Source organism: Balaenoptera borealis (assembly GCF_965194805.1).
Source record: "Balaenoptera borealis genome assembly, chromosome: 8".
In the NCBI taxonomy this organism is placed as follows: Eukaryota; Metazoa; Chordata; class Mammalia; order Artiodactyla; family Balaenopteridae; genus Balaenoptera; species Balaenoptera borealis.
The window spans coordinates 24,327,010-24,340,790 of record NC_138865.1 but is presented as its reverse complement, the minus strand read 5'-3'; the positions used below and the strand labels follow the sequence as shown (position 1 = coordinate 24,340,790).

Below are 13,781 nucleotides of genomic sequence, written 5' to 3'. Positions count from 1 at the left end.
GCCACTCTTCATCGTGGTGCGCGGGCCTCTCACTATCGCAGCCTCTCTTGTTGCAGAGCACAGGCTCCAGACGCGCAGCCTCAGTAATTGTGGCTCACGGGCCCAGCTGCTCCGTGGCATGCAGGATCTTCCCAGACCAGGGCTCAAACCCATGTCCCCTGCATTGGCAGGCAGATTCTCAACCACTGCGCCACCAGGGAAGCCCCGCAAATCTTATTTAAAAGAAGATAACACACAAATTATACTTAGATACTCACATTCCTTTCTCAGTATTTAATAAAACAAGTAGATAAGATATTAAAAGGATATAGAACCCTTCAGCAATACGATCAGCCCACTGGAACTAATCCCCATCAAGAAAAAGTACTCTTTTCAGTCACATATGGAACATTCCCCAGGATCATATGCTAGGCCCTAACACAAATTTCAATACATTCAATAAGATTGAACCATGCATGAAATATTATCCAGAGTGACACACAAAGGATATAAAAATTATAACAATAAGAAATTATGAAACAAATATTTGGAAAGTAAACAAATTCTACAAAATCAATGGATCAAACAAGAAATCACAGGACATTTTAAAAAATATCTTGGATTAAATGAAAATTAAAACACAACATCAAAACTTGTGTGATGCAGCTAAAGCAGTTTTCAAAGGAAAATAGAGAGCCTTATGCTTACATTAAAAAAGCAAAACCGGGATTTCCCTGGTGGCGCAGTGGTTAAGAATTCACCTGTCAATGCAGGGGACACGGGTTCGAGCCCTGGTCCAGGCAGATCCCACATGCTGCAGAGCAACTAAGCCCATGTGCCACAACTACTGGGCCCACATGCCGCAACTACTGAAGCCTGTGCACCTAGAGCCCATGCTCCGCAACAAGAGAAGCCACTGCAACGAGAAGCCCACACAACACAACGAAGAGTAGACCCTGCTTACTGCAACTAGAGAAAGGCTGCATGCAGCAACGAAGACCCAACACAGCCAAAAATAAATTAATTAAAAATAAATAAAAATAATAAAGTAAAACCAAGTTTCAATTCATGAGCTTAAATTTTATCATAAAACAGCAAAGGAAGGAAGGGCAAGTTAAACTATATCAGTATAGAAAATCCTAAGATATCCAAAAATAAATAAATATCTGAAAGCTAATAACCGGGTTCATCAAGGTTGCAGAATACAAGATAAATATGCAAAACTCAGCTGTATTTCTATGCACTAGCAATGAGCAATCCAAATATGAAATAAAGAAAACAATTCCATTTACAATAGCATCAAACAGAATAAAATACTTAGAATAGCTTTAACAAAATTATAAACCTTGCCCATTTAAAGCAACAAAATATCACTGCAATAAATTTTAAAAGGCCTAAATAAATGGAAAGACAGATAATCTCAATGATCATGGATCAGAAGAATTAAAGTTGTCAAGATGGCAATACTCCAGTTGAGCTACAGATTCATTCGAACCCTCTCAAAAACTCAGCTCTACTCTTTTACAGAAATTGACAAACCAATCCTAAAATTATGGAAATGCAAGTTACCCAGAATAGCTAAAACAACCTTGATAAAGAAAAAACTTGGAGGGCTCACACTATTCAATTTCAATTACTCTGTTATGGAAAACACTCCTGTTTCTCATCTATATTACTGTCTCTACTCACAAAATACTTCTGTATTCTCAATACTACTTCACTGCTGGTCACTGAATGTGCAGAGGTTTCTTCCCACTACCAGGCAACTCTGCAATACAAGCAAGGTGTCCTACATTCAATTCAGTTCTGACATATCTACTTGGAGTTTGCATCAGATCCCACAGGCTAGGGGTTCAGTCCCGCAAGATTGCCTCTCCTCACACTTCAGATGTCAATTACAAGTCCAGGTTGCTACCTGTGCTTCTGACCAGCTAGCTATAAATGGGAGGTTCCCACATCCTCGTCCTCAGGTTTAATTTGCTAGAATGGCTCACAGAACTCAGGAAAACAGTTTACTTACTATTACTAGATTACCATGTTTATTACAAAGCATACAACTCTGAAACAGCCAGATGAAAAAGCTGCATAGGGCAAAGCTTCCATGCCCTGTCCAGGAGCATCAACCTCCCACCACCTACAAGTGTTCAGCAACAATAAAGCTCTCTGAACCCTAGAGTTCAGAAATTTTATGGAGGTTTCATTATGTAGGAATAATTGTTATTAGTAATCAAGTCAACCCCTGGAGGTCAGGGGGTGGGCCTGAATGTCCCAACCCTCAAATCACTTGATTGGTATTCCTGGCAACAAGCCTACATGGGTTTCCAAATGTCACCTCATTAACATGAACTATGGCATGGTTGAAAGGGGCTTGTTATGAATAACGAAAGATACCTCAATCTCTCTTACCACTTAGGAAATCGCAAGGGATTTAGAACTCTGTGCCAGCAACAGGGATGAAGACCAAATCTTCTTTCTTATTATAGATCACAATATCATACTATACTATTAAGGTAGTACTGGTGTAAGAATAAACATTATAAGAAGAAAAATAGAGACCAATGGAATAGAAGTGAGAGGACAGAAATAAACCCTTACATCTATGGACAACTGAATTTCAACAAGGGTGCTACAGTTCAATCAGAAAAATATAGTCTTTTCAACAAATGATGTTGGAAAACACTTCACTATTCACATGCAAAAGAATGAAGTTGTAACACATACCATCTATAAAAATTAACTCAAAATGAATAATAGACCTAAATGTAGAGAAAAAATTATAAAATATACAGAAAAAAATAGGAGTAAATGTTTTTGACTTTGAGTTAGGCAGTTTTCTGAGATTTGACAAAAAAGACGAAAAGAGAAAATAGGCCAGCTGGATATTATCAAAATAAAAACTTTTGTGATTCAAAGAGCTCCATGTAGAAAGTGAAAAGACAACTCACAGAATGGAAGAAAATATTTACAAAACATGTAACTGATAAAGAGACTTGTATCCAGATTATATTAAAAAATCTTAAAAGTCAACAATGAAGACAAATAACCCAACTTATAAATGGAGAATGGGATGTGAACAGACATTTCTCCAAGGAATATATACAAACAGCCAATAAGCAATTAACACATTAAAAATGCTCAAAATTAGAGAGATATAACTCATAACTATAATGAAATCCCACTTCACACTCCACTTTTTTAGGAGGGCTAAAAAAAAAAACAGACAGTAACAATTATTCAGGTACCTGTGGAAAAACAGGAACCCTCATTCATTGCTGGTGGGGTGGTAAAAAAAAGTGCCACTGCTTTTAAAAATTCTTTTGGCAGTTCCTAAAATTGTTAAACAGAGTTGCCATATCACCCAGTAATTCTACGCTAGTATATACAAAGTAGAATGGAAAACTGTGTGCACACAAAAACACAACTGGCCAGCAGCATTATTCATTAACAGTCAAAATGGAAACAACCCAAAGCCCATCAACAGAAGAACAAAATGTGATATATCCATAAAATCAAATATTACTTAACCAGAAATTGAATTTGATTACGGATACATATTATAACACTGATAAACCTTAAAAAGATCATGCTAAGTAGAAGAAGCCTCTCAGAAAAAGTTATGTATTTTGTGATTCTACTTATATGAAACCCCAAAATAGGCTAATCTCTATAGACACAGAGTAGATTAGTAGATTAGGGTTTCTTCTTGGGGTGATGAAAATATACTAAAATTAAATAGTGGTGATAGTTCCATATCTCTGTGAACATACTAAAAAATACTGAATTGTATAAATTAAAAGGGTGAACTTTTGGTACACAAATTCTACCTCAATCAAGTTGTTATTAAAAAAAAATTCCAACAAAGAAAATTCCAGGTCCAGATTGCTTCTGTAATGAATTCTAGTATGAACTTTTAAGGAAGAAATGATATTAATTTTACAGCACTAGGAATAGAAAGAAAAGAAATAGGTGACAGTGAGCAACTATTTAAGGCCTATGACTAACATCATACTTAGTTGTAAATAATAAATTCTTCGCATTAAATCCTAGCCTGTTCAAAAAAGAAATTAAGATGAATACAGATTAGAAAAATATAAAAGTATCTTTAATTACAAATCATACTATTTAACATATAAAGTAGTCTAAGGAGTCTTCAAGACATCTAGCAGAAGTAACAAGTGAAATTAGCAAAACAGAGATAAACAACATCAATGAACATAAATTATATTTCTACTTAAATCCAAAAAACAATTGGAAATTGAAGTTTTTAAAAGTATCATTACAGATAGCATCCAAAGATTTAAGGATACATCTCACAAAAAAGGCTGAAGACACGTAAGTGAAAACTGTAACACACTGCAAAGGAACATTAAAAGCTAAGGAAAAGGAAGGACATTGTTCACACATCAGAAAATTCAATATTATTAGATGTAAATTTTCCCCCAAATCTTCTAAACGTTCAACACAATCCTTATAAAACACCACTAGGGTTTCCAGAAAAAATAAATTTTTTTTTAAATTTATAGGGAAAGAAAAAGAAACTGTAATAGCCAAAAGAAAAAGTTAAGAGGACTTATTCCTTCTGATGTGAAAACTTACTGCACAGACAGATTAATCAAAATAGTGCATGACTAGTATTAAGATAGGTATTTAGATCAATAAACCAGAATGATATTCAGAGAGAAGCCTATGCATATATGTACAATTTATTTCAAAAGGTGCCAAGGCAACTGAATAGGAAAAGGATAACCAGTGAGCCAAGCAGACCTTTAGCTGCAAAAATGAATCACAATCTATATTTCACACCATTTACACAGATTAACTGGAAAAAGTCAAAGACTTAAATGTAAAACCTAAACCAAGGACATTTCTAGAAAAAAATAGAGGAGAAAATCTGAATGACCTTTGTTAGGCAAATTATTAAATAGGGGGTGGGGGGAATAGAATAGGAAAGTAAAGGAAATGATAGATTGGACTTCATCAACATGAAAACCTTTTGCCCAACTGTTTCACAACTAAAATGATCAACCACAGATTAGGAGAAAAAATTTTCAACACGTGTATCTTATAAAAGTCTTCTATCAAGATTGTATAAAGAACTCTTTCAACTGAATTATAAGCCGAAAAACTCAACAAAACAAATGGGCTAAGGATCTGAACTTACTTTTTTAAAAGCTATGTGAATGAACAAATAGCATACAAAAAGCATCATTAGTCAAAGAGAAATGATAAATGAAACCCAAGTAGATACAAAAGACCCCCACTAAAAGGATAAAAACTCATTGGGTTTACAACACAAAATGATGGTGAATATTTGGAGCAACTAGAATTACTATAAGTTGCTAATGCCCACGTAAATGATACATGCACTTTAAAAACATCTGGCAGTTGTTGTTTTCTTCTTCATATACAGGCATACGTCAGAGACACTGCAGGTGTGGTTCCAGATCACAGCAATACAGTGAATATCACAATAAAGTGAGTCACACAAATTGTTTGGTTTCCCAGTACATAGAAAAGCTGTGTTTACACACAGAGTAGACTAATAAGTTTGCAACAGCATTATGTCTTAAAAAACAATGTACATATCTTATTTAAAAAAACACTTTATTGCTAAAAAATGCTAACCATCACTGAGCCTTCAGTGCATGGTAATCTTGCTGGTGGAGGGTTTGCCTCAGTGTTGATGCTGCTGACTATTAATGGTGGTGGTTACTGAAGGCTGGGGTGGCTGTGGCAGTTTCTTAAAACAAGACAACAGGCCCCCGTTTGCCGCAACTAGAGAGCGCCCTCGCACAGAAACGAAGACCCAACACAACCATAAATAAATAAATTTAAAAAAAAAAATGATCAAGTCCTTTAAAAAAAAAAAAAGACAACAATGAAGTTTGTCACATCAATTGACTCTTCCTTTCATGAATTATTTCTCCATAATATGCAAAGCGAATTGACAGCATTTTACGGACAGTAAAACTTCTTTCAAAACTAGTCAATCCTCTCAAACCCTGCCACTACTTTATTAACTAAATGTGTAATATTCTAAATCCTTTGTTATCATCTGAAGGATCTTCAGAGTGTCTTCACCCATAGATTCCATCTCAAGAAACCACTTTCTTTGCTCCTTCAAGAAGCAACTCCTCACCCATTAAATTTTTTTTTAAATTAATTAATTAATTTATTTATTTATTTTGGCTGTGTTGGGTCTTCGTTTCTGTGCGAGGGCTTTCTCTAGTTGCGGCAAGTAGGGGCCACTCTTCATCGCAGTGTGCGGGCCTCTCACTATCACGGCCTCTCTTGCTGCGGAGCACAGGCTCCAGACGCGCAGGCTCAGTAGTTGTGGCTCATGGGCCTAATTACTCCGTGGCATGTGGGATCGTCCCAGACCAGGGCTCGAACCCAGATCCCCTGCATTGGCAGGCAGATTCTCAACCACTGCGCCACCAGGAAAGCCCCATTAAATTTTTATCATGGGATTGCAGCAGTTCAGTCACATCTTCAGGATCCGCTTCTAATTCTGATTCTTCTGCTTCTTCCACCACATCTGCAGTTACATCCTTCACTCAAGTTTGGAACCCCTCAAAGTCATCCATAATGATTGGAATCAACTTCTTCCAAACTCCTGTTCAGGCTGATATTGTAAACCCTTCCCATGAATCACAAATGTTCTTAATTGCATCTAGAATGGTCAACCCTTTCCAGAAGGTTCTCAATTGACTCTGCCCAGACCCACAGAGGAATCACTATCTATGGCAGCCATAGCTTTACAAAATATATTTTTTAAATAATAAGACTTGAAAGTCAAAACAACTCAACACATGGGCTGCAGAATGGATGTTGTGTTAGCAAGCATAAACATACTAATCACATTGTACATCTCCATCAGAGCTCTTGAGTGACCAGGTGCATAATCAATGAGCATGTTTTGAAAGAAATCTTTTTTCTGAGCAGTAGGTCTAACAACAGGCTTAAAATACTCAGTAAATCATGTTGTCAACATACGTGCTGTCATCCAGGCTTTGTTGTTCCATTTCCAGAGCACAGGCAAAGTAAATTCAGCATAATTCCTAAGGCCCCTAGAATTTCTGGAACGGTAAATGAGCCCTGGATTCAAATTAAAGTCACCAGCTGTATTAGCTTGCAACAAGAGAGTCAGTCTATCCCTTGAAGCTTTGAAGCCAGGCGTTGACTTCTCCTCTCTATGTATGAAAGTCCTAGATGGCATCTTTTCCAATAGAAGAGTATTTCACCTACATTAAAACTCTGTTGTGTAGTGTAGCCACCTTCATTAATCATCTTAGCTAGATCTTCTGGATAACTTGCTGCAGCTTCTACATCAGCACTTGCTGCTCCCCCTTGCACGTTCATCTTATAGAGACGGCTTCTTTCCTTAACCCTCATGAACCAACCTACAATAGATTCAAACTCTTCTGCAGGTTCCTTGCCTCTCTCAGCCTTTACAGAATTGAAGAGAGTTAGGACCTTGCCCTGGATTACACTTTGGCTTAAGGGACTGTTGTTTGACCTTTTATCCAGGACGCTAAAATATTCTCCATATCAGTAATCAGGCTGTTTCACTTTCTTATCGTTCATGTGTTCACTCGAGTTATCACTTTAATTGTCCTTCAAGAACTTTTCTTTTGCATTCACAACTTGGCTAACTGGTGCGATGAGCCTAGCTTTCAGTATATCTCGGCTTTCGACATGCCTTCCTTACTAATAATTTCTATTTTTTAATTTAAAGTAAGTGGCATGTAACTCTTCCTTTCACTTGAACACTTACAAGCCATTGTAGGGTTATTAATTGGCCTGATTTCAATATTATTATGTCTCAGGAAATAGGAGGTCTGAAGAGAAAGAGAGAGATGGGGGAATGGCCGGTCAGCGGAGCAGTCAAAACACACACATATTTATCAATCAAGTTTGCCATCTCATACGGGTGCAATTCATGGTGCCCCAAAACAATCACAACAGATCACCATAACAAATATAATAATGAAAGAGTCTGAAACGTTGTGAGAATTACCAAAACATGACACAGAGACACAAAGTGAGCAAATGCTGTTTGAAAACTGGCAGCAATAGACAGGGTTGGACCCAAGGCGCTGCCACAAATTTTCCATTTGTAAAAAAAAGTAACAGCTGAGAAGCCTAATAAAGTAAAGCACAATAAAACCAGGTATTCCTGTAGGTATAAATACTTGCCGTAAGACCCAGGAAATAACAACTAGGGTCTTTACACAAAGGTATGAAAACATAGCCACACACAGACTGGACTTAAATATTCATAGCACCTTTACTTATGATAGCACCAAAGCAAAGAGGACCTCATGTCTTATCAACAACTGAAAATACATGCCATAGAACGAAACATTACTCATCACTATAAAGAATAAATACAGACACACACAACAATATCCATGAATCTCCAAAGAATTACGCTAAGGGAAAGAAGCCATACAGACAGTATATAAAGTGTGATTCCATTTATAAGAATTTTCAAAAAAGGCAAAAGTATTGAAATAGAAAGAGGATCAGTGATTATCATAAAATGGGTGGGAAGAGAGGACTGAGAAAGGCCATAAGGCAAATTTTCACATGATAGAAATATCTGTATGGTTTTGGTGGTATAGCCGTACACATTTTTCAAAAGTCACTGAATTATACATAGAAATTTGTTGAATTTTATTTTCTGTTAATTATACCTCAATATAGATGATTTTTTAAAAAACAGGAGAAGAAACAGAAAATCAAATACACTGTAGGCAGTCGCATGATAAAGTAGGCTCACCCAATGAGACAAGGTGGCTGTAGTTCTCCAGCATCACATCTCTGTACAGGGTCCGCTGAGCAGAGTTCATACACTGCCACTCCTCCTGGGTAAACTCCACAGTCACGTCCCTGAATGACACTGATGTCTGTGAAAGCACATTTCTCATCAATCTGAAGAATTCAAAATTAGGTGACATGGATAATACCTTTGGAATGTAAGATAAAAACTGAAATTTGTTCACATTATGAAAAATCAAAAATATCTGACGGTACACACATTATCTGTGATGTCCTAGGGAAGCAGGCACTTTCATAGTTTTGGCTCTGCCTTTAAATTCCATCCAAAATTTGATCACTTCAAAGTACAACTGCTAACATCACCATTTCTTGAAAGGATTACTGAAAGTCCTGCTACATCATTTGTTTCCACCACTGTCTCACTAGAGTCCACTCTCAGAGTTATTATTAAAATATAAGTCAGGTCATGTCTTTTCTCAGCTCAAAATTCTCTAAACAACCTAGTAAACAGAGATAAATATTGAATTCATAGATTAGGAGATTCAGTATGATGGAGATTGTCAGTTCTCCACAAAGAAATCTACAGATTCAATGAAATCATAATCAAAAGCTTACCAGGATTTTTAGAATCACAAGTTAATTCTAATATTTACATAGAAAGCAAACAACCTAGAATATGAAAACAGTTTTGAAAAAGAACAAGGTCGGAGGACTGATATTACTTGATTTCAAGACATATCATAGAGCTTAAGACAAAGAAAGTGTGTGATATTAATGAAAATGAAACACAGAGATCAAAAGAAAAAGTCTAAAAATGATATATACAAACATAATGCACACACACATTTCTTTAATTTAGGTGTCTGGGCAATTCAATGGAGAAAGTATATTCTGACACAAATCATGTTAGACTAAAAAACTCCATTAGACAAAAAATAATAACAATAACTTTCATTCATACTTTGCACCACAAAAAATAATTAATTCAAACTGATCAAGACCTCAATCTGCTTTCTGTTTAGATTTTATAGTCATGTGAATATATCACCTATCTAAAAAAGAAAGTGACAGCTGGTGTACTGAAGTTGGAACCAGCAAAATGGTTGAGTGTACGCTCCCTCAACTCAGTATTTAGAATACACTACCAGTACAAATTTCCAAGCCCAACCTCAGACTCTGAAATTCTAGATTTATGACAGGGCCAACCCGTTAACACATTTGGCTGTTTTCTGATCAGCATTCCCTGTGTTAAGTAGAAAGTTTAAATATATGAAGACAGAAATGATAGATGTAACAACAAATATAAGAGAAAACTATCAGCAAGGTCATGAAAATACATTGTAAAAACAGACAAAAATGTACAATTTTCTCTGAAAATAATTAAAAAATAGAAAACCAGACTAGATCCATGACTGTTTAAATAAAGTGACTCAGTAATCTACATCAACACACAAAAAGCAGATGTACTCACAAAGTCCAGTTTTAGAGATGAGTTTCAGGAAGTCTATAACAGATGATTTTCTCGTATGAAATAGACAGAGAGAGAGAGAGAGAGAAAGGATAAATGAAGGAAGGGGGAAGGGAAAGGAGAGGAGAGGAGAAAAGAGCAGAAAAGAGCCCCAAAGACTAATATAGCCAAGATACCACAGTTAGTCAGGGACATAAGAAAACAAAATTATAGGCTAATCTAGTGTGTGAATACAGAATAAAAGTTCAAATATGATAATAGCAAAAAGATGTCAGTTACAAATTTAAAACCAAAAACAAAAAAGGCTCACACCCATTATCAAGTAGGGTCTATACAAGAATTCAAGAGTAAGTGAACATTCTAAAATCCATTTAAGCTACCTGCTACCTCTAATATTTGGAGATTCAAAAAAATAAGCTATAGATTTACTCCAATAGATACAAAAAGGTATTCGATATAATTCAGGGTACATTCATGACCCAAGTAAAACTGATTATAAAAGGGAAATAACTTACACTGATAAAAGATGTGTAACACAATCTGAGAGCAATCTGAAATCAAGAGTTGAATCCATCATACCACTAACAGGGGGATGAATAAAGAGCTCACCTCAGATGTGTTCATTTTCAGTAGGTCTTGGGAGAGCGTAGAGGACGGTGAAGACTCAGCTGGGGGGACAGAAAGAGGAAAGGGTCAGGACACCCGGCCTGCCTTATAGTTCCTACATTCACTCCCCAATTGCCTCAGCAGCCCAGCTGAGGGGTAGCCTCCCTAAGGACTCACTTTGGCCCTTGAAAAGGCAAGGGAAGTACCCTGTGGAAGCACCACTTGTCCATTTTCCAGTTTGAAATGATCATGGGGCTTAAACCTACCACTTCTCAGTTGGTAAAAATAACTTTTTTTACTAATTTAAACAATACAAACAAAAACTAACAGACTAAAATACACCAAAGGACATGTTTCATTAAAATTAACAGTAGAAGGAAAGACACAGCCTGCATCCTTACTTTGTTTGCCAAGCAAAATTGTTTACCCAGCAAAACTGTTTACCCCTTGAGTTAGAAAATCCACAGGAAGCCCAGTAAAAAGGATGGCAAGCTTTAAGACAATTTTTAAAAACATCATTTAAGTGGGCTGCAGTTTCTCAAAAGGGACTCTTGATAAGTTTCTTTTGATGACTGAACAGTATGAACGACTGTTCGACTCCTGGCTCTGTCACAATCCGGTTGAGCCTGGAGAAGTCACCGGCCCTCTCAAACTCAGGACCACCTCACCAACCTGAGACTCAGATTTGCTTTTTGCTTAACGTGTGTCTAATGCAGATGCTCATACCGCTATCACGAGATAATTGGGAGGCTTATGTAAACCACCCAATGAAAAGAACAAAGTGTCTTCTAAATACAACATCTATTATCACTTTGTCGGCGGTTAGTACCCGGCACTTCGCTCTTTTTCCAAATGACACCACATCGAATTCTCAGAACAACGCCATGAAGCAGGCATTATTCATAGCCTCCTCTGCAGACCTGACTCGCCCCCAGGTTACTTCTCCCGCCCACAGTACAGGTGACACGGCTGTAACTGACCGGGTCTCTCCCGCTCCAGAGCAGGGCGGCCCAGCACACCCTCCGCCCGCGCTTTCTGGCCCGCTCACGGCCAGCGTGACCACCGCGCTTTCCCTCCCACTGTCCGCCCCGGCGTCCCCCCGTCAGACGCGGGCGGGGCCGGGCATTCCGTCCCCACACGCACCGTCCCCGCTCCTAACGGGTCTCAGCTCCACCTGCCCCGGAGACCACAAGGCCCGAACCGGGATCGCCCCACCCACCTTCCCAGGGCGGAGGTCCAGGCCAGACCCGGGCACTGCTGTCCCGCCTGGGCCAGAGGACGGCCCGAGACGTCCCGCTTCCGCCCCCGCCACAAGAACGCGGCTCTCAGCAAAGCTTCAGGCCACGCGAAGTCCCCGTCCCCGCCGTGCAGATCCCGCACCTGCGAGGACCGAAGCTCCAGATGCTACACACCACGATGCCTGTGAGGGCGGAAGGGATGAGGTGGGGCCTATGTTGCACAGGCGCAGAGGAAGCCCCAGAGACCAGGAGGGCTGTGGAGGGAGAAAGACTACATTTCCCGTCGCTCCCCGCGCCCTGGGGTGTCTTGAACAGAGCAATCAATTTATTGCGGCAGAGTAGAAATACGGGGGAAATGCTTGTGCCGTGGTCCTGGGTTCCCCGAGACCCCGGATCGGGTGTTTCTCCGCACTGTGGTTCTTGGACTATCTCCATACCTGGCCTATGTGGGTGTACCAAGGCAAGCACGTAAAGGTCATGGCTGATATCAGATTCTCCAGATTGCTAGATCCTGATAGTCCCGAGAAAATATCCTCCTAATGGAATAGAATTTTCCGTCTCTGCATTAATTAACCTACTTGGCATCAAGGGGGCGTCCTTTGTGAAAGACAAATAGCGTATTTTCTCAAAAGTGAGTTCACTGGTTTAGTCATAATGGGACAGACTTCTTTTTCATTTACTGCAATTTTGAAACCAAGCAGGACGCTACAGGGCTCTTCTGGATACAAAAGCCTTTCCCAGTCCCTTGCATCTTTGTAGGAAAAAGGTTTCAGCTCCTAGACCATCGCTGAGTTCCAAAGGACAGATTCAAACAGTTACTAACCAGGGAAGGGAGGGAATGCAGAAGCAAAGAGGAGAAGTCAAGAAACAATAGTGCAGCTGTAAAACAGGGACCTGGTTCCTCCTCAAGGGATTATACATAAAATATCTTTGAGTTTTGTTGCAGGATCTAAAGCCCCCTCTCTGCAGGAGGATGGTTAACTTCAGGTTGAGCACAATATTCCTGAAGAGCACCCAGTCACCTCATCACCAACCAAAGTAGATACCTTGCAGGCTCCGCCCCCAAATATGCCTATAAAACTCTTCCCCCCAAATCATCTAGGAGTTCAGGTCTTTTGAGCATGAGCCACCCGTTCATTCTCCTTGCTTGACCACTGCAGTAAATCTTTACCTGCTCCAAACATCAATGTTTTGGTCTGTTTGGCCTTACTGTGCATCAGGTACATGAACTTGCATTCGGCAATGATTTTCTATGTAAAAATGCCTGACCTTCTAACGCTAAATCTAAATATGACAGTATAATGCACTGATAGCCCAACCATGTTTGTTTTATGCAAACTAGATGGCCCTCCTCATGACATAGGCCTAGGAAAATACTCAATATACTTTGCAAGTATTTTTTTCATACACCACCAATTCTGATCTGAGCAAGGCTGTTGAAAAATCATTATTCTTTCAACATTGTATGGAGTGTTTCCTGTGTTCTTTAATGTATATAAATATATTTCAACATTTTGTTTTAAATTATACAAAAACACAAGATCAGTTTCATCAAAAGAGTAGTGCTTGATGGGATAATTGGAGGAAGTTCCCGCTCTCCATCTCCTTCCCAAACATAACCAATGTTAATTAGCCTCAATTTTATTCAGTGCAGTACACCACACAAATACATTTTTCAAATACAAGCTTTTCTTTTTTCTACTTAT

At 38.6% G+C, this 13,781-nt stretch overlaps 1 protein-coding gene across 2 annotated transcripts in view; it reads right to left on the bottom strand.

Annotated features, from left to right (window-relative positions):
* Positions 1-13,781, bottom strand: part of LOC309633323 (uncharacterized protein) — a 101,127-nt gene that overhangs the window by 17,102 nt on the left and 70,244 nt on the right. For both annotated transcript variants that reach the window (XM_082402010.1, XM_082402009.1), the window contains 2 exons: positions 10,841-10,899; positions 8,765-8,891 (listed from right to left, as the gene is read on the bottom strand). In XM_082402010.1, coding sequence (XP_082258136.1) covers positions 8,765-8,891; positions 10,841-10,899 — 186 coding nt within the window. The remainder of the gene's footprint in view (positions 1-8,764; positions 8,892-10,840; positions 10,900-13,781) is intronic.